General features: G+C 36.1%; 1 protein-coding gene across 1 annotated transcript; it reads left to right on the top strand.

Annotated features, from left to right (window-relative positions):
* Positions 1–7,804: 7,804 nt before the first annotated feature.
* LOC142840795 (protein PPP4R3C1-like) lies at positions 7,805–10,180 on the top strand. Its single transcript, XM_075957391.1, has one exon. The coding sequence runs from the start codon at positions 7,805–7,807 to the stop codon at positions 10,178–10,180; it is 2,376 nt and encodes a 791-aa protein (XP_075813506.1).
* Positions 10,181–20,774: the final 10,594 nt, after the last annotated feature.

Genomic DNA, 20,774 nt, shown 5'->3' with positions numbered 1-20,774 from the left:
AATAACATAAAATATATTATTCTTTAATCCTAATGACTGATATGATAATGATAACTACCTTACATATTTCATATATGTGAGGCTTTGAGACTCTAAATAATTTACCAAAGATAATTCACATTGTGAGATAGGAAACAAGTATAGTAGCAAGTTTTGTCATTTGTAAAGTACCATCTTGCATTTTCTTTACACATGTGTCAACATCTGTTCATATTTTAAGTCATACAAGTTTTATTTTACATAGGTTTGGAAAAGCTTACTTTTACTTTAAGCATGGTTTCTCATTCACCTGACTTGAACAATTATTCCTATGTTTAAAATTACAGACCTGCACCACTGCGTGTATTTTATGTGAGGCTACCAATCCAAACTATAGCTTCTTGCAAGCTAGGCAAACATTGTACTAACTGAACTATAAGCATAGCCCCATATGAATTTATAGCACAGTGATTAATAATTGGCATTTAATTCATATATAATGAGTTAAATTAATGTTCAGGCAACAACATTACTGAGAGTAGATGTTAAATTTAAATATCCATGTATTTAAGTTCCAAATGCTTAAACACTGGTGATTGAAAAATTAGTAACTAGGTACGAACTATATATACTTCTTAACTATATTAAACTGACATGAAAGCATTTCAATATAAAACCTCCTTTCTAGCTGTCATAACTGAGTTTAATGTTTTGGAAAGTTGTTTGATATTTGTTTTGTGCATATCTGTATGCATTATGGCCAGTTATGTGTCATGGTCAAGGTGTGGCGGTCAGAGGATATTGAGGGAGTTTTTTTCACCAGCGGAACTATCTTGTTAGCATGAGTCAAATCTGAGATACAGTGCTATTAGAAAAAAAAGTCATATATTGCATGTACTCTAAAATGATAGCTTACTAATTTATGTGATTCAGATTTTGAAAAATATTTATTTAAACACAAGACTTTAATTCAGATCATGGTTTGAGACTTAGTAACTCTAAAATGTTCATGGCAGAGGTAGATCAGATTTTTTAAAGATATTGATGCTTGACTTCTTAAAGGAAAGAATTTTATGGAAAAAAATTATCTCTGAGAAACATCAAGAAGATTACTTCTTGATGCTTTCTGCTCCTGGTTTTGATATAAATCTTAGTTTCAAAGAAAGTTTTCTGCTATAAAGAAAGATATATGCAGGAGTAGCCATTCTTACATCAGACAAAATAGCCTTGAACTCAAAAACTATCTACAGAGATGATAAAGGTTATAATACAAAGATAAAAAATTCAACTCAACAAAAACATAGAACAATTATAAGTATATACTTCACATATCAGAACATTTAAGTATATAAGTAAATATAGGCATATCTGATGACAGGGATTTTTAGAAATATGATTATAGTATAGAATTTAAATATGACTCCTATAACATAATAAAACACAACAGCCAGGTAGAAAAATCAATTAAAAGAAAAAACAGTTGACTAAAATAATATTCCATATTATCAACTTCACATACCCAAGATGCATCAATTTCACATATCCAAAACTTCCTAAAAATGCACCATAAATATTCTCCACTACTTTTCACTGGCTAGGTCACAATTTAAATCTTAATATATATCAAAAAACAAAATTATTCTATATGTCTTTTCTGACAACAATAAAATGGACCTAGAAAAATTTAAATGTTATAAAATCAGAAATACAAGAGCATAAAGAAACTAAATAGCACATTATTGAACATCCATAGAGTCTAATATAAAATTATGTTAAATGTCTCCCTGAATTCGTTCATAATTGTATTTGAGCTGTTAAGTAGTGACAGTTAAGCTACAATCCACAGTCCAAGAGCACATAGGTAAATAAGAGGGCCCTAAGAAGTTACATATTGATCTCCTTGGGAAGAAGAAATAGAAGAGACATATTGGGTAGACTGGGAGTCGACAGGGACAGGAGTGGGAAAGATTAAGTAGAGTAGGAAGGGACAGAGACAGGGAATTTAGGGAGAGACACCTGAAATTGGAGATGGGAGGTGGGGTGGATAGCTACTGCAATCGAAACTTTCTGCTATCTATGAGGGTGACCCTAGTGAGGATTCTTATAATGGAGGATATGGAGCCTGAACTGACCATCCTTATGTAGCCAGGCAAGACTTCCAGTGGTAGGACAGGGTTGCATTCAGTTGAGTTGTTGGGTGATCTGTGAAGATCCCTAAACAACCCAGGGTACAGAAAGGAGTAGGGACTCACTTAGCTCATTGAACTTAGGTGGAACTGATGCCTACATGTAGCCTTCTACTAGACCCCATATGTTCTAGTGTCTTTTGAATGGGAAGGTACTTTGCAGGCTACAAAAGAGAAACCGGTACACCAGCCATGCCACAAAACACTTGAGCTTCAATTTGCCCTGCCTTCAAGATGTGCTGATTGGAGGCGAATAAGCCAAGGTCAGATCGGGGTGAGCAATGATGGTTCAGAATTTGTGCAAGTAGTTAGTCATTGGCTGGTTTAATATGAGGCCCATACCACAAGAGGGAGTCTATGCCCTATACTGGCAGGAAGTGGAGACTGGATAGAGAGACTTAGGATAGAACCAAACATAACTGGCCAAAAAAATTCAGTGAAATGATTCTTAATGATATCCTGCTAATCTGTACTCATAGAGTGATGTCTTGTCCAATCATCATCAGAGAGACTTCCTCTGGCAGCCCTAGTGAATGGATATGCCTTATCAACTTTCTTTGCTTTTCTTTGTGCTTATCCTTAATAAATCATAGACGATTCCATAGGTATGTACTCAGAGAAACTTCAAAACTATTCTAAAATAAGGGCATATTTTCAGACTTGTATTTTCACTGTTAAAGTGAAAATAAAAGCTGAAATTGCCAAGGACAACATACCTATAACAAAAATGTCACATAATTACTTATGTGTAATTTTAGAATAATGGAGGATTCCTTTATTTATTAGAATTATATTTTTCATACAGTCACAAAAGTCAGATCACTTATCAGTTACAAGAGAAATAATAATTGTAAGAGGTCATATGTGTTTGGCATGACATTGGCCCCTACCTTTATATGAAAGAAGCAACTTAAGTCTATGTGAGATCTAATTCCCAATGATGTGTTTGTGTGTCCTTGTGTGTGTGTGTGTATGTGTGTGTGTGTGTGTGTGAGAGAGAGAGAGAGAGAGAGAGAGAGAGAGCTTGTGTGTGTGTGTGTGTATGTGTGTGTGTGTGTGTGTAATTACTTGCAGGAACAATTATAAATGAAACATTCTCTATAGACAAAGTTATATGGAGTGGTATTAGAGAGAAAAAGGGGATAGGGATAATATCCCACATTGTATGAGAAGTAGTTGTAAAGGACTGACATTTCAAGTGAACAGTAAAATACCATATTATTTGAAATACATAGTGTCAGGGAGTTCTGGTAAAGGTGAGCAGCAGAAAAGAAGGTCAGATGAACCAGTACAATGCAACAAGACCAGTAAGCTGGGGCAACATGGAAAGAGGATAGTTGGAAAGCAGTATAAAGACGTGAAACCTGGAAAGATAAAAATGTGCAAAGTATTATAAAGATTTCTGGGTGCTGCAATCGAAGTCCAGCAGGAGAAATAAAATGGAGTAGCTAAAAGTAGCATTTTTTTTAACTTTTTTTTTTTTTTTAGGAGAAAGACCTGATAACGAATGCCACTTGCTCTTTTACAATAATTACTGCCGAAATTCTAGTTAAATGAAATTTGAAGTGACAGAATTTCAAGTTTCTTCATGTATGGTATCAGAAATGAAAAGAGCAGTAGAGAATTTGTCCTGATTTTTAAATCTTCTTGATTGCCAGTAGTCATTCTCAACCTGAAGCAACTTTGCCTACCACACCTGTGGATATTTTGGATTATTGTTTTTTTACAACAGGGTAATGTGGCGTTAGTAGTTTCTGGTCATTAAATATACCTCCTGTATTTCAGTGTTCTTGGTAATAATCCAACCAACTAATCCATCAAATAAAGCTTGTACTTAAAGTTATTTTTATAAGAATGATATTTTGTTAATATTTTCTTTATAGGATGTGTCAATATAACACTTATGAGGTGTCTAAGGCATATATAAACTAAACAGTCATTACGTTTAAGAAGTAACAAGATATTTTATCTTTGTTAAACACTGTAATCTAACTAGCATTTGGTAAATGTCTTAAGGGATTTTAACATATTTTGATATAACTGTGTAAACAAAGGAGGAGTATTTTATGAATTATTTTTATTGTAGAATTCAAAATTAAATTTCCTGATTGGTATGATGACCCAGATGGTGGAGACACATTTTGGCTCGGTAAATAACCTGAGCTCCATTATTGGAACCAATGCAGTGGAAGAAACAAACTGACCTCCACAAATTGACTCTGACCTCCATATTTACACAATGGCATATTATTTCTTACATTTATCACACATACAGTAAATTAATAAATAAAAACATACTGAAAACTTTTAAGTACTTTTTTTACTGCTATGTCATATCCTGCTTTAAAAATACAGATCATGTCAATTAGCATTGATAAACACACACACACATGCACTTGCAAACATATATACACTTCATTAGGAATAAGCCAAATCTTCAAAGGATATAATGCATTTAGATAAGCATAGTGAACTGATAGACTGATTTCTAAAGACAAAATTAATGAAATGTGAATAGTCAGATAACACAAACTGCTATGGAGAAAAGACACATAAAAGGAAATCATTGGTAATCCTTATATTATCAAAGAAATGGATAGAGTCTCTGAAAAACAAAAGGAGAATTTGAAAAATTTGTGGAGAGAATGAGTATTGAATGTCATGTTTGAGATAAGTCCTTTCTGAGAAACAGTAAATTACTGGTGCAAATGGGTACAAAGTGACAACAGCTATGCAAACAGATATAAAGGCCCTGCGATGTAAGTATATCTAATATATTTTAAGCACACCTAGTTGCTCCTAGTTGCAGCAGGATAAATGAGAAAGACAATATCAGGTATAGAATTTAGATCTGTTGGGGGGGGGATGATTGGGCTCTAATGACCCTAATTAAAACAATGACTTTTTAGCAGATGGTGGTGGTGCGCACTTTTAATCCCAGCACTCAGGAGGCAGAGGCAGGTGGATCTCTGTGAGTTCGAGGCCAGCCGGGGCTACAAGAGCTAGTTCTAGGACTAGCTCCAAAGCTACAGAGAAACCATATCCAGAACAAACGAAATAAAAAATAGAAAAACTATGTTTTTTTGTTATTAGTGATGTCTAAAAACATTTTGTTTATGAAGTAACATTTCATATTGGGAAGACAAATGAGAAAAATTGAAAGTAAAAAAGGCTTGCATTCTTCAAGCCTTGATGCCATTATTTTTTGTAAGAATTTGCACCAAATGCTTGATGAAATTTTAGATTTGTGAAGTTTTTACTCTGGACTTTGACAGTAATATCCTCTTCTGACCATGACTGTGTGCTGATTAATTTTTAAAAAAATAAAATTAACTATAAATCTCTTAGATTCCATAGAACATATAGTTGCTTACATATATTTCTTTATTCCCTAGGAAACAACCGGTACCAAAATAGCAACATAATAGTCTTGGGTAGGTATAATTATTAAAGCAAAAGTGAATATTATTTCCTCAAACAAGAAAAAAAAACTAAACTGCTGTAGCAATAACAACTGAGACCTAAAGTCTCTTTTACATTTTAAGGCAACTCTTGTTAACCTAATCAAAATAAAGGGAACTTTATTTCCCTGAAAGAAATTCCAAGGGATAAAATAGAATACATATATTTGTGCTGGCTGTTTTTTCCACAGTATGGTGCCTGAGGGCATATTCAGAGAATTGAAGGTATTATAATGATTGTGAAGGAAACTTAATATAAATACAGCAGAGACAAAATTTTTGTGAATATCATAAATGTAATTTTTATATTTCTAATTATTTCTCATTAAAATTAAATATTTAAACTACATGTTACAGTTCTTATGGTAGTCACTACTTATTATATTTACACAATTTATAATTTTTCTCTCTAAACTTAATAGTATTCTATAAGTAATTGAAATTTTTATAAATGGTTATCATTTACACTCAATGTCCATAGTATCCAAGCTATATGATGAATATTCTAGTGTACAGTCTGTTGAATATCATGTTTCAAGGGAAGCATATAGTTACATGGAAAATGAAGTGATTACTACAAATAAGACTTTTAAAGTTCAAAGCGGATTAATGTAGTCAACTGGCAGTTTTTCTCTTGAAATAAGAGAGTTAATATTTGAGCAAAATATTTATTGAAAAAGAAAACTGCAGAAGTTGCTGTCACATCAAAAATCAACTTAGACACTATTAAAATTATATTTAACAGAGTTGCCATATCCAACCTTCTATTTTTCCGTTGTCTATACACAGATGTGGATCTAAAGGAGGAAATGTGTGACTTTCATCTTGTCTTGATTATTTTACGTTGATTACAAATTATATAGATGGGAAGAATGTGAAGTAGAGTGTAATGAAAGCCAAGAGAAGAAGGCAATAGCAGTTCTATTCCACAGTTAACCAATTGTGGAGTTAGAAAGGCATGTACAAATTAGAACTCTTCTATTTATTAAATATGTGAACTCTGACAATTGATTTGAATTTTTTGTGTTTCCTGACCCTTAAGGGATTCCTATATTAATACACCTATATTGCTAAATTATTCTGAAAATTAGGCAAAAAAGATAAAGTCATGCTGTTTTAAATGTAGTAAACTTCCAAGTATGATAGTTGATCTATTATGTTAATGCATTCCTTTATAACAAGTACTCACAGAAATGTTAGCAGCTGTGAAGATATTCTTATTATCTTCATCATAATTACCAACTATAAATAATGATATAGTTTAGATTTAGAGTCATTCCTTAGCAAGTCCAAGACCCTCAGAAATGGCCATAGCATGTTCAAGGCCCAATAGATACACAAAATTAGAAAAAAGAAAAGAAAATGAAATAATTAGAAGTATTAATTAATTAAATCCTGGCATATTTTAACTAACTTATCCTTTGACTCAGGTCTTGAAAACAACCATGTGCATGATTAGTCAAATGAAAACATTTGAGGAAATGTTGCATCCACTTTATTAAGGTGAAACTTCAGGCTGAACAGATTGGAGATATACAGCTGATAAATTCGTTTTTAGAACAAGATCTTCCCTTACTATGTAGAAATATGATAGACTTAAGAGCACATCTTGTAGAAAAATTACATCTTATTTTTATGCTTCTGGGAAAGCATTTTGTCTATAGATGATACATTCTTGCTTCTTATTAGAGCCAGCCTTTAATTGACATATAGTATGAATTGTAGACTTGACCAAAACATTGCTAATTAAATTTGCTTTTGCTTAAGTGCCTTAACCCCTCACTTCTGATGAGTGAAAATCCGTTTAGAAACAAAACCCAAAAGCGTATTTTCTAGACTTCCATTTTTAAGGTAGGGGAAGCAAGTCCCTTTAACAGATCTGTTACATGAGCCCATTCTTTTTAGGAAGAACCTTAGGTGAATCACAAGATTCTTTCCAGAACTAAGGCAGGCTCGGAGACGCAAGTGCAAAGGACAGAGATTTGTCGGGGATAGTTCTGTAACGGAGGATTGACAAGTATCATCGCCTTCTTCCCCGGTAATTCTAATGACCTTATATCCTCTCATAGCCACTATCATTCTTTTAACCCCCACTAATCTGCTGTATTATTATTTTTCAGAATTGCGACCTTGGCAACGTTCTTGTATCAGAGTATCTAAGCTGAGGTCTGCACAAAAATGTGGTCTAGCAAGACAAGGTCACAAATCTGCATGAGCAACAGACTTCCTATTGTAAAAGTCTATGTCATGAAGGTAGATGAGCAATGGAAACAAATATGCAGAGGACAAATTTCCACCAAATACATCGAACGGCTTCAGGGTGTGTGCCTGCTCATTCACTCAGAGTCAGATGGCTCTCTGCTATTAGAGTACACAATACATCCAGATGTGCCCTATAAGAAACAATACAAGCATTTAATTAGTTGGCCTGAAGGTAATAACAGCACTATGACAATATATTTCCCAGACCCAGAGTGTTGTCAAAGTATCTGGGAAGATATCTGCCAAGTTCAACATAAAGATCCAAATGTACAAACATCGCAAGACCTTGCAGTTAACTTAACCAGTTTTCATGAACTGCCCCAATTCCAGTATCTGTTCGAGGAACCCACCTCTGAATGCAATATGCTTGAAACCATTGCAGATTTGCTTATTATTGTGAAAGAATCTCCAAGCCACAAGAAATGCCTGGCACTGCTTTTAGGAAAGTTAGATTACATTAAAAAATTGCTTCGGGTGTTCCACACTTGCGAAGATCAAAAGAACGTGGAAAGCTTACATTTTTTATATATCATCATTAAAGGACTCTTCTTTTTCAATGATGCACATTTGTTTAATACCATGTTTTCTGATGAATGTATCATGGATGTAATAGGATGCCTTGAGTACGACCCTAATTTGGATAAGCCATATCGGCACAGGAAATTCTTGGCTGAAAATGCAAAATTTAAAGAAGTTATGCCAATAACACACTCCAAACTTAGGCAAAAAATACACCAGACCTACAAAATGCAATATATCCATGACATTCTACTACCTATACCATCCAAATTTCATGAGAATCGTCTTTCTGACCTTACAGCTTCCATTTTTTCCAACAAAATAGAAATAGTTACCATGCTTCAGGAAGATGAAATGTTTTTGCTTGAAATTTTTGCCCAGTTAGAAGATAAGATTGTAGGTGATGAAAGACGGTGTGAATTGTTATTTTTCCTTAAGGAATTCTGTGAATTTGCCATGACCTTAAAAGTTCTAGAGAAAGAGGCATTATTGAAAACAGTGATAAAGCTTGGAATCATGAGGGCTCTGAAAGTTTCAATATGTATGCAAGACCATCAAATAAAAGTAGCTGCTGTAGATATATTTACTTATATAGTAGAATATAATCCACAAATAGTCCGAGTGTATGCAGTGGATGAAGCTCAAAACAGTGAAAATAAGGATGATCTTCTCATCAATATAATGATCAAACAAATCATCTGTGATCCTGATCCTGAATCTTCTCGTGTTTTAAGTTTGACAGCAGTTCTCCGTATTCTTCTTGATCCAGAAAACATGTGTATAACAGCTAATGCATCTGAAAGAAGTAAATTTATGAATTTGTTCTATACACATTGCATAGATAAATTAGCAGGACCAATTTTGTCTATCACAGGACAAAATGATGGTGATGATAACACAGTCAACATCTATTCTGATATTGACCAAAATGTACAATTGCTTGGAGTAGTTTTAGAAATGCTCAGCTTTTGTGTAAAGCACCACACAATTTATATTAAAAACTATATTTTGAAAAACAACTTGCTCAGCAGAGTCCTGGTGTTGATGCATTCAAAGCACACTCTTCTGGTTTTGTCTGCTCTCAGGCTGATGAGACAGATGATTGGCCTTAAAGATGAAATTTATAATCTTTACATAGTGAGGAAAAATCTTTTTAAACCTGTTATAAGTTCTTTACTTCGTAATGGAAGACGATATAATATGCTAAACTCAGCTATTATTGAACTATTTGAATTTATAAGAGTGGAAAACATCAAGTCTCTTATTACAAACATTGTGGAAAATTTTTATATGGCTTTTGATTCAATTGAGTATGTCCAGACATTTAAAGGATTGAGATTTAAATATGAAGAACAGAAGGAACAAGAAAATAAAGTAAAAAGAAATTTACATGACATGATATACGAGAAATTACACTTCAAGCATATGAAAGTTGTGGAGGTGGATGTCAAGGAAGAAATGTGTCCTAGAGTAAATACTGGAGCTGTTGTGGCATTGGGAGGGGACATGCAAAGTTCTTGTGACACATTTATGCAAATAAAAGAGACAAGTGAAGAAGAAGTAGAACAGTCAGAAGAAAATTCTTTTGAATTTGACTGTTCATCTCAATCTGAGGCTTCTGATAGAGGAATGAGTAGTCCATCACACTGTAGCAAGAGGATTTCTTTAGTGGACTACTCAGATGATGAAGATGACAATGACAGTGATGATCATCAGGATGATGAAGACGAAAAAGAAGAACCTCCCCCAAAAAGACCTAATCTAGGTTCATAAAATAAGATGAGGCCCTCAACTTTTGATTCAAATAAGTTTTGATAACTATCACAAGCTGAGAAATATAATTTTAAAAAAATCTTTCTCTTATGGACTTTTGAATATAGTAAATAAAATATGTAGCTAATAGGATAAATAATAGGCCTCAATTTTATATGAAGAAAATTTACCATTGAGTGATAACATCTTATTTTGGCAGCATGGTTTGGGAGGGGAAACAGTTTGATAAACTAATACAGTTTTCACTCAGGTCTTTATGTTATGAACAACTACAAAAGTTTTATTGTAAAGCTTATTTTTAAAAAGAGTTTAGTAATGGCATTTTGTCTATAAATTGAAGTTTTATGAAAGAAACATTTTTATGTAATAGTCAATATTAAAAACAAACTGAGATTTTACATTTCTGTGAAGCTTTGGCTGAACTTCAACTTTATGAATAATATGAGAAACAACATTCAGCACAATTAAGTGCATATGTTCATGAATAAAATGTTAAGTTTGATCCTAGATGAGCTGTTGTGAATGTACTTCTTTTTAGATAAGAAATATCACATGCTTTTTCAGACCTGGGCCAGCTGGCCTTGGTGAGTTCCCAATAGAACATCCCCATTGTCTCAATGTGAGGGTGCCCCCCTCACGGTCCTGAGTTCCTTGCTTGTGCTCTCTCTCCATCTGCTCCTGATTTAGAACTTGAGATTTCAGTCCGGTGTTCCAATGTGGGTCTCTGTCTCAGTCTCTTTTCATCGCCTGATGAAGGTTATCATTCAGGAGGATGCCTATATGTTTTTCTTTGGGTTCACCTTCTTATTTAGCTTCTCTAGGATCACGAATTATAGGCTCAACATCCTTTATTTATGGCTAGAAACCAAATATGAGTGATAACATCCCATGTTCCTCTTTTTGGGTCTGGCTTACCTCACTCAGGATAGTGTTTTCTATTTCCATCCATTTGTATGCAAAATTCAAGAAGTCATTCTCTGAACATAGCGGACAATGAGAACTACTGAGAACTCAAGAACAATGGCAATGGGTTTTTGATCCTACTGCAAGTACTGGCTTTGTGGGAGCCTAGGCAGTTTGGATGCTCACCTTACTAGACCTGGATGGAGGTGGCTGGTCCTTGGACTTCCCACAGGGCAGGGACCCCTGATTGCTCTTCGGGCTGATGGGGGGGATTAATTGGGGGAGGAGGAGGGATATGGGAGGCAGTGGCGTGGAGGAGGCAGAAATCTTTAATAAATAATAAATAAATAAATAAGTCTTTAAAAAGTAAATAAAAAAAGAAACATCAAGTATCAGTATCAACACAATTCTATTCCTAATGTGCATTCTACAGGTCCTCCAGGTATTACAACAAGATGCATCTAATATCCAGATTGTTAAAATTATTTTTCCATTCATTAATGAAGCTTTGTCCTTTTCCCCAGAGTGGTAGGTACATATTAGGATATAAATATTTCTCTCTAGTTGCTGAAACAAAGTAACTAATAAAAACAACTTAACGGGGGTAATTTTAATTTTGTCTTCAGCGTGAGGGAATACATTCCATCCTAGTGGGAAAGGTATAAGAGTAGACAATTCAATGGTGGGAAGAGTTGAAAGCAGTGTGTCATCTTGTACCCACAATCTACAAACCACTAGATGTATCCTGATTCTTACCTCAATATCTCTTTTAATTTAGTGTAGGACATCAGCCCATTGTACAGTGTCACACACATTAAAGTTGTCTTTCAATCTCAATTATTCCAGTCTTTAACTGCCTCATAAATATGCCAAAAATTTTGTGTCCTAAGTATAGATTTTGTTATTAACTATCACTAATTGACCTTATTGCTGTGTAACAAACATATATGTTTTAAGTCCTAACATTTTACATCTCATTCCAAAAGTCTCATGGCCATTTCATATTGCAAAATGTATTCAGTCCAACACACATGCATGCCTGGGGAAGCCTGCCCCAGTACAGAGGAGAAAACATGTCCTCTGACCATCCCCATTAAGACTGAGCAAAAAAAAAAGGCAACCCAGGGCAGCCTTCTTTGGACACCAAGGAGAAAACATGAGTCAGACATTTGGGCATTATTATGGCAAACAAATATATTTTGTTATGGGAGAGAGAGAGAGACAGAGAGACAGAGAGAGAGAGAGAGAGAGAGAGAGAGAGAGAGAGAGAGATTGGTTCATATACTGTGCAGAGGGAGGCAGATCTGAAGAGGTGAAGTCTGTGAGGGATGTGCTGAGAGAGAGAGAGATTGGTTCATATACTGTGCAGAGGGAGGCAGATCTGAAGAGGTGAAGTCTGTGAGGGATGTGCTGAGAGAGAGAGAGATTGGTTCATATACTGTGCAGAGGGAGGCAGATCTGAAGAGGTGAAGTCTGTGAGGGATGTGCTGAGGAGGGTGGATTGCTTGCTACCTGGGACCAAGTTGATTTCTGGGCCTGGGATCCTGCCAAGACCCATATCTGTTTCTGTGTCCATCCTGTAGCTGTGATCTGTGTTGATATCTGTGGCTCCTGATATCACTGAAGGCCTAGAGTATAGGGCAGTGCATAGTTGGCCTTGCCCCTTACTGTCTACAAGACTACTAAGTACTGGCTCTGCCCCCTTACTAGCTGCAGCACTTGGGGGAGCATACCCTGTACCTTGCCTGGGGAGCATAGTAGGGATGAAGGTGAGCTGGCACCAAGGGCTTGAGTGTGGAAGAGCTGTCCCAATTATTTGTTTGTCTGGCACGTGGCAGCATCGGTAAGGAAAAGATGTCCCCTGCTCCTTGCCCTTTGTGACTCATGTGCTGCATGCAAAGGAGCTGTCTCTCCCCTTTCTCAGCTACAGCACTCAGGAAAACCGGCCCTTCACCTTGGTAAGGAAGCACAGTGGAGGTAACCTTGTTGTAGAGGATGCAGGTGAATGGCCCACCCCAAGAACTTGAGTGAGGGAAAACCAGTGCCATCCCTCATCTGCCATATCGTACTGTGGATGTAAGAGAGATCCCCCTATCCCTCACCACCTGTGACACTTGGGAAAGCTGACCCTGAGATCATGAGAGAGTGGGATAGTTGGTCCTCCCCACTCTAGATGCCTCACTCTTGAGAGTGGCCCCTGAAACTCACCTGGGCAACTTAATAGATGTGGCCCTATTGGTGTAGGTATTAGCAAGATGACCTGGCCCTATTGGTGTAGGTTTGAGTAAGATGGCTTTGACGGTCTGAGAGAAGAACAGAACCCATCCCTTGCTCCTTGCTGCATAGGGCAAACAAACCAGGACAACACAGGGAGACTAACTAACAGTGCAACCACGCAGGCCCACAACCAGGGCTATGAGTTTGGCCTACCCCATCATCTATTCTACCTATGATCTGCTGGAGCACATGAAGATACCATTCCTGAAGATCCAAAGCTGCAGGGTCCCCATGACACAGAGCAACAACAGGAAATCCAAAAAAAAAGTCTCAATAAGGTCCCAGTATCTATGGTGTAGCTGAAACCAGAGGCCATGAACCAGACCAATGACTCTTTGCAATAATCACTTGCAACTAAAGATATAGAGACTAAAGGGTATACTGTGTGACTTTCTGTGTTATACTACAACTTCCATTGTGAGATTTTATTCTCTCTCTCTCCCCCCTCTTTATTACCTCTTAAATTTTATTCAAGAGAGGAAGTTTCAAGGACAAAGGGTGGATGCAAAAGGATGAGGAGATGAATGGAATCAAGACACATGATGTGAAAGCCACAAATAAACCTTAACAAAATATATTAAGGCTAGCTATAAAATAATCCAGAGTCTTTAATATTTTAAACATTGCTCAAAAGTAAAATGACAGAGGCTCTTCTGAGGATCATATATATTCTCTTAACTGTGAGCTCCATATAACAAAATAAAAAAAATGTATGGGTAACATTTTTGTGGTCATAAAAAATGACTACAATTCAATTTATACTGGCCAGATAGATGGCTAAGAATTTGAATCACTGGTTGATCTTCCATAAAACTGGATTTGATTACTAGCATCCACATGGCAGTTAAGGAACATGTATGAGTACAGTTCCATTAGACATGTTGTCTTTTTCTGGCTTCTGTTGCCATTTCATGCATGTGGTATACAGACATACATACAAATAAAATGCCCACACATATAAAACAAAAATAAATATATTTAAAAAATCAACTAGTAGAAGAAATTGTTCTTTTCATCTTCTGGGTCCTGAAGGAAGAGCCCATAAATGTTGGGGAAAGCATGGCAGCAGATGGCCAGAGCAGAAACCTGGTGATCAAAGCTTTCACTACAGTCAGGGAAGGGAAAGGGAGAGACAGAGAGCGCGCGCAGATTGGAAGTAAGGAGAATTTATAAAGTCTCTAAGCCAATAAACTTTACCAGAATTCATCAAGCTTATATTTAAACCTAAAAAAAAAAGTCTCTAAGCCAACCCTCAAATGTGCTTCCTATAGCAAGGCTTTACCTTGTAAAGATTCCATAATCTTCCCAAACAGTGCCACCAACCATGTGTCAATTCAAATACTTGGACCAATGGTGGGATACTTTTCATTTAAACCACTGTATTCCACTTCTTGCCCCCACAGACCTATAGCTATAGCATAATGCTGTTGTGTTACAAAACTTTTTGTTGGGAAATGCAATATACATGTCTAGTCACCTCAAATAGGGAACCCATGGCAGACCAAAGTACAGCTACCACTGAAGTCCAACTTGGTGAACCAATGAATTTTATTTGGGTTGCATACAGTAATATGGGTGAAGTCTTACAGGAGCAAAATGACCCAAAGACTACTGTATCACCAAAGGTCACCCTAGCAGAGGTGGCAGCTAACAAAATCTGAAAACCTGGAGTACCTTGCACAGTCAGCATTCATTGCAATTGTTTGGAGTGTTCTATTCATGCAACTCAGTTGATTTAAGCCTCTTCCAGGTAACTCGACTGGTTTTTGCTTCCTCCAGGTAGCAGACCTTGTGTCTGAGTCTTCTTTGATGATTGTCTTGTCTGAGAATGTTTTGTAGTAGCCTTTTATTGTTTAATCTTAGGAAAGAGAGGCTTAGTGAATCTGATCAGTTTCAAGGACTTCCTGAGGCTGTTTAGAATTCTTTACCTACTGTTTTAATGTCCTTTCCTGCTAGAGGGAATATTTCTATTTCAGAAGAAATTGCTGCACTATATTCTACCCTTTCTTCTGACTCTTACATTTTCCTTTCCCCTCTTCTAAAATGATCTCTGAACCTTGGGAGAGGTGGCTCTAGATGTTCAATTATGGCTAAGAATTAGTCCACCATGACACAACAGTCACTTGCTGTTTTAGGGATATATTGCTATAATGAAACATCAAGACCAAGTGCAAGTTGGTGAGAAAAGTATTTATTTAGTGCACTTTTATACATCACAGTGCATCCTTAAAGGAAATCAGGGCAGAACCTCAAACAGGGCAGGAACCTTGTGACAGGAACTAATGCAGAGAAAATAGAACTGTGTAGTAGCTTAGTGGCTTGCTTATGCCATTCTAATTGATTTTCTAATACAAGCCAAGACCACTAGCCCAGGAAGTGTCCCACTCACAGTGTACTGTGCTCGCCCCACATAAATGTGAACTACATTTTGTGGAGCAAACATTAAATTCAATCAGAAGGCTGTTGGTCTTACCCATGACTGCTCAGTTACCACTTCCCAGTGCTTACACACCTGGCCTGGCATGCCAGTGTTTAAGCATGCAAGCTGAACAGAAATGTTAGTGACAGTTCTCTCCCAGAAGCCTGCATAGCACTATGTTACTATTGTGACCATCCATCAGATGAGTGCTTTCAAATTAAATCCCAGCTTAGTTTCTCCATGTCCCACAGATAAAGCATGGTCTTTAGCAATAGGGTCATATAGTCTAGTTCTGACATGCAACCAACAACAGTATCAATAACTGTTTTTATGGTCTCAGGAGCTTTCCTGGTCAACTACTCTTTGGGCAGTATCTAATCCTTGGTGCTGGTATTTCCATTCAATAACCTTATGTCCTCTGGAGTATTCTTTTCTATAGTAGGAGACCACTTGTTTATTCATGGTTGCTTAGCCCCAAAATAGTCACACATAAACTATATTATTTTCAAAACTGTTTGGCCAATAGCTTAATTGTATTTCTGATTAACTCATATCTTAAATTAACCAGTCTCCATTAATATGTGTATCTCCACCCATGAGGCTCTGGATTACTGGGTAAAGTTGCAGTGTCTGTCTCCGGTGGGGCTACATGGTCTCTCACTGACTCTGCCTTCTTTCTCACAGCATTCAATTTAATTTTCCCTACCTAGATAAGTTCTGCTTTGCTATAGGCCAAAGCAGTTTCTTTATTAACCAGTGGTATTTGAAGCACAGAGAGGGGAATTCCATATCACTTTTCAACATATATAGGGTACACTTTAGCAACTGTTTTAACAAACCATTTTTTCTTTGAATTCACTTGGCTCTAGTAAGATTTTTAGTACATGGAAGTACCATTGCATCTGTTTTTCTCTCCAATGGCTGCTTTCCAAACCTGAAAAACACTCAGAGCTTAGCATTATGACATTTGTATAACTGATCAAGGTTAGGTACAAAGCATGGATGTGAGGGACTTTTGCTTAATTTAAAGTGGGTAGATCCACACATGTCTTTAATCCAGATTTTGATATAGGAAGGCACACCTTTAATCTGGGCCACACCTTCTCCTGGAAGCCTATATAAAGGCATGAAAGAAAGAAGATTTTTCCCTTTGCCTGCTTGCCCTTGCCTTGCTAGTAGACCATTCCTTTCGTCTTCGGAAAAACATCTGAGACATCAGCCTTGTGGGCTGAACAACTACTGGATTGTTGGGCTTACATTCACATCAGCCATTGTTGTACTAGCTAGACTGCAGTCTGTAAGTCATTCTAATAAATCTCCTTTATGTGTATATATAGAGATATTCATTCAATAAATTCTGTTACTCCAGAGAACCCTGACTAATGAAGAGTATATACTCTTAGTAAATAAAAAATAATTCCAACAATATGAAATCAATTAACCTGTGGGCATGAACTTGTGGGATTGACATTTGCAGAGGAGAATCTGGATGTTCACACCTCTCACACTATTTAGTTAAATTAAATTAATCGAGTCTAAACCAACTGCAAGTCCCCTGACAGTTGGGGACTTGCAGTTAAATTAAGTTGGAAAGGGATTATGGGCATTGTGATTTAATGTAAAAAAAAAGTAGTTTGTTAGAAAAACATGTCATGTTTTCCTTTTCTCTAAATCATCATGGAAAAAGTTATTAATTCTACAAATAAATACTGTAGTTTGAATGAGAATGACCTCTATATGCTCAAATATTTAAATGTTTGATCCCCGGTTGGTGGAACTATTTGGGAATAATTAGATGGTGTGTCACTGTGAGTGGACTTTGATGTTTCAAAGCCCATAGAACCAGTCTCACTCTGTCTACCTCCTGCCAACAGATCAGGATATAAATTTTCAGCTACTGTTCCAATCCTATGTCTGTCTATGTGCTGCCATGCCCCCATCATGATGGTACTGCAATAGCCCTCTGAAAGTAAAAGAAGCCCCCAATAAACTCTTCAATAACATGCTTTGTCATGTTGTCTCTTCACAGCAAGAAAAAACTTGTTGAAACATGTATACATACTTTGTTTTGAAAAAATACATATTTAGGGTTCCCTACCCTATGTGAAGTCCAAGGTCCTCTCTGCCCCCCCCAGGTCCAGGAAGGTGAGCATTCAAACAGACTAGGCTCCCACAAAACCAGTACATGCAGTAGGATCAAAACCCAGCACCATTGTCCTTAGCTTCTCTGTCATCCTCCAACGTCACCCACATTCAGAGAATCCAGTTTGATCACATGCTCCATCAGTTCCAGTCCAACTGGCCTTGGTGAGCTCCCATTAACTCTGTCCCATTGTCTCAGTGAGTGGACGCACCCCTCGCAGTTCTGACTTCCTTGCTCATGCTCTCCCTCCTTCCTTCTGCTCTTCATATGGACCTGACTGCTCCTTGTACTGGAGAGGGAGGGGGAGGAGGGGAGGGGAATAGAGAAAAATGTAGAGCGCAATAAAAATCAACCAAAAAAAGAAAAGAAAAAATATGTATTTATAATTTCCTATTTAAAATTATATCATGAATATTATTGCTATTTAATCTTTTAATCTTTAATACAAATAGAGAGTATAGGGGAAAAAAACAATATTTACATCCCTTGCTATGTTTTTGCCCAGTGAGAGTGTAAAGAAATATTTAAATGGCATATGAATAATGAGAAGTATAAGTATATAAAGTACAAATAAGATAATTAATAAAACTATGAATATGTTGATCTCTACAATCTTTGTTAGATTTGTCGTGTGTGTGTATGTGTAAAACAGTGAATGAAAAAAGACTCAGTTAATTTGAAAGAGTAAGAAGCAGCGTATGGGAGACTGAAGTGAGAAAAGGGAAACAGTTTAAATGATGTAATTATATTTGTGCTTATGTATGTAAACACTTGGTTCCCAGTTGGGGATGCCATTTGTGGGGTTTCCAGAGAGATGCATCTTTGCTGGAGGAAATACATCATTATAGGTGGGATTAGAAATTTTTATAGATCTTCCCTACTTTCAGTTCTCTCTTGTGATCTATCTCTGTCTGTCTCTGTCTTTTTCTCTGTCTCCCTCTGTATCTCTGACCCCCCCCTCTTGTTTCTCTCTCTTCATGTTTACTGTTGAAGATGTGATCTCTTACCTTTCTGTTCTTGCCACTCTGCTTACCACATGCTGTCATGCCTTCCTGTCATGATGGTAATTTATACCTCTAAAACTATGAACCAAATTGAAATCTTTCTTCCAAAAGTCACATTTTATCATGGTATTGTACCACAGCTGAACAGTTTCTAAAAGAAAAGTGGCACAGCATCTAAAAGTAATCTCAATATCCATTTATTAAATAAAAGTAAAATTAAAAGCAGTTTACTTTTCATTTCCAAGTTCTTACATGGAAAAGAAAAACATGATGGGTCCTCCAAGATAATTTCCAAAAAATATAACAAAGTAAAATAACATGGCCTATGGTACTCTCAATAATATATATTCAAAATCCATTATAGCCATAAAAAAGCATTGTGATAAACTTAACCCTTGCTTTAAAATGTAAGTAATCTTTCTACAAAATAAACCTGAGAAACACAGATCAGTTTAAACACAATCCTGGCCTATTGCCAAGCTTGGCATATAAGAGAAAGTGGAGAGTTTAAAAGCACCATTAATTAGTTAATTTATCAATTATTTAATTAATTTGATTTCTCTGTAGAAACAAATAGAATGTCAAATTAATGTTAATTAATGAAAGCTGAGTAAAAGTACATTTTTGCAGAATGTAATCTTTTGGTGGACACCGTAGTACAGTATGGAAACTATGTTCTCCTATGATAAGGCCATTCATGAAGATGATTTTCAATAAATAAGTTTTTTATTTATTTTCATAAATAAATTATGAGTCCATTGGGGCTGAAAATATAACTCAACCAATAAAATGTTCACTTGGAAAGCATAAGGACCTGAGCTCAATTACCAGAAATTATATCAAAATATTACTTTTGGGGGCACTATCTAGTAATACCACTTCTGTGAAAGCAGAGACGGAAGGGTCCTTGGGGCTTACTAACTCATCAGTCAAACCTAAATGGTCAGCTCCAGGCCAATGAGAAACAATGAGATTACAGTCAAAGTACACTCTAGCCTCTACACAATTGTGCTCATGCACCCACATACGTTTACACACACACAAATTATGATTTTGGAAATAAGTAATTATATGTGTATGTGTGTATGAGGACAGAATGTAAGTATTACAACTAACACCTTATAATGACAAAATTCTAACATTTCAAACACATTTTACTTATTCTATAGTTAAAAGGATAAAACAAATATTTTATTTAGTCATTTAAATAAAGATCTGTGATATAGACTATGATTTTTATGGTGACTATCCATAATTTAATGGTTAACACAATTCTCCCTCAAATCTCAGTAAATACAGAGATAAATGAATAGCTGAATTGAATGATAGTAACACATAGCACAGGTCTAGTAACATCTCAGCTAATTATAAGATATGGAGGTAATCTAGTGTCATAAAATTATTCATCATTGCTATAAAAGAATATTAGGCAAGATGTTATGGTGCTACTAAGAAAAGTAGAAGCAAGACAGAAATGAAAGACAACTTCGGGATAAACAGAGGACAAGTGGCAAATAATTGTGAAACTATTTTAACGGATTTGGAAGTTTCTCAAAGCTGTCAAATTGCTTATGAAGAAATTTAGGCAGAAAAATAACATAGAAATTTTGGGAGGTGGTGTGTTAGTTAAAGTATACACTGTTCAAACAAGAGGACTATCGCTTAGATCCCCAGAACTCACTTACAGAAAAGTTGGATGTAGTAGCAAGCCTTTGTGATTAGTTCATCTGTTGTAAGATGGAAAGTGGAGATAGAATTACAGAGGCATGCAGACCAGATAGCCTGACTCACAGAAGTGGATAACAAAGTGATCCTGTCTCAAATAGGGCTTAAAGTGAGACTGACCCT

This window comes from Microtus pennsylvanicus, chromosome X (assembly GCF_037038515.1).
Source record: "Microtus pennsylvanicus isolate mMicPen1 chromosome X, mMicPen1.hap1, whole genome shotgun sequence".
NCBI lineage: Eukaryota > Metazoa > Chordata > Mammalia > Rodentia > Cricetidae > Microtus > Microtus pennsylvanicus.
This window is presented reverse-complemented; position numbering and strand designations above follow the sequence as displayed.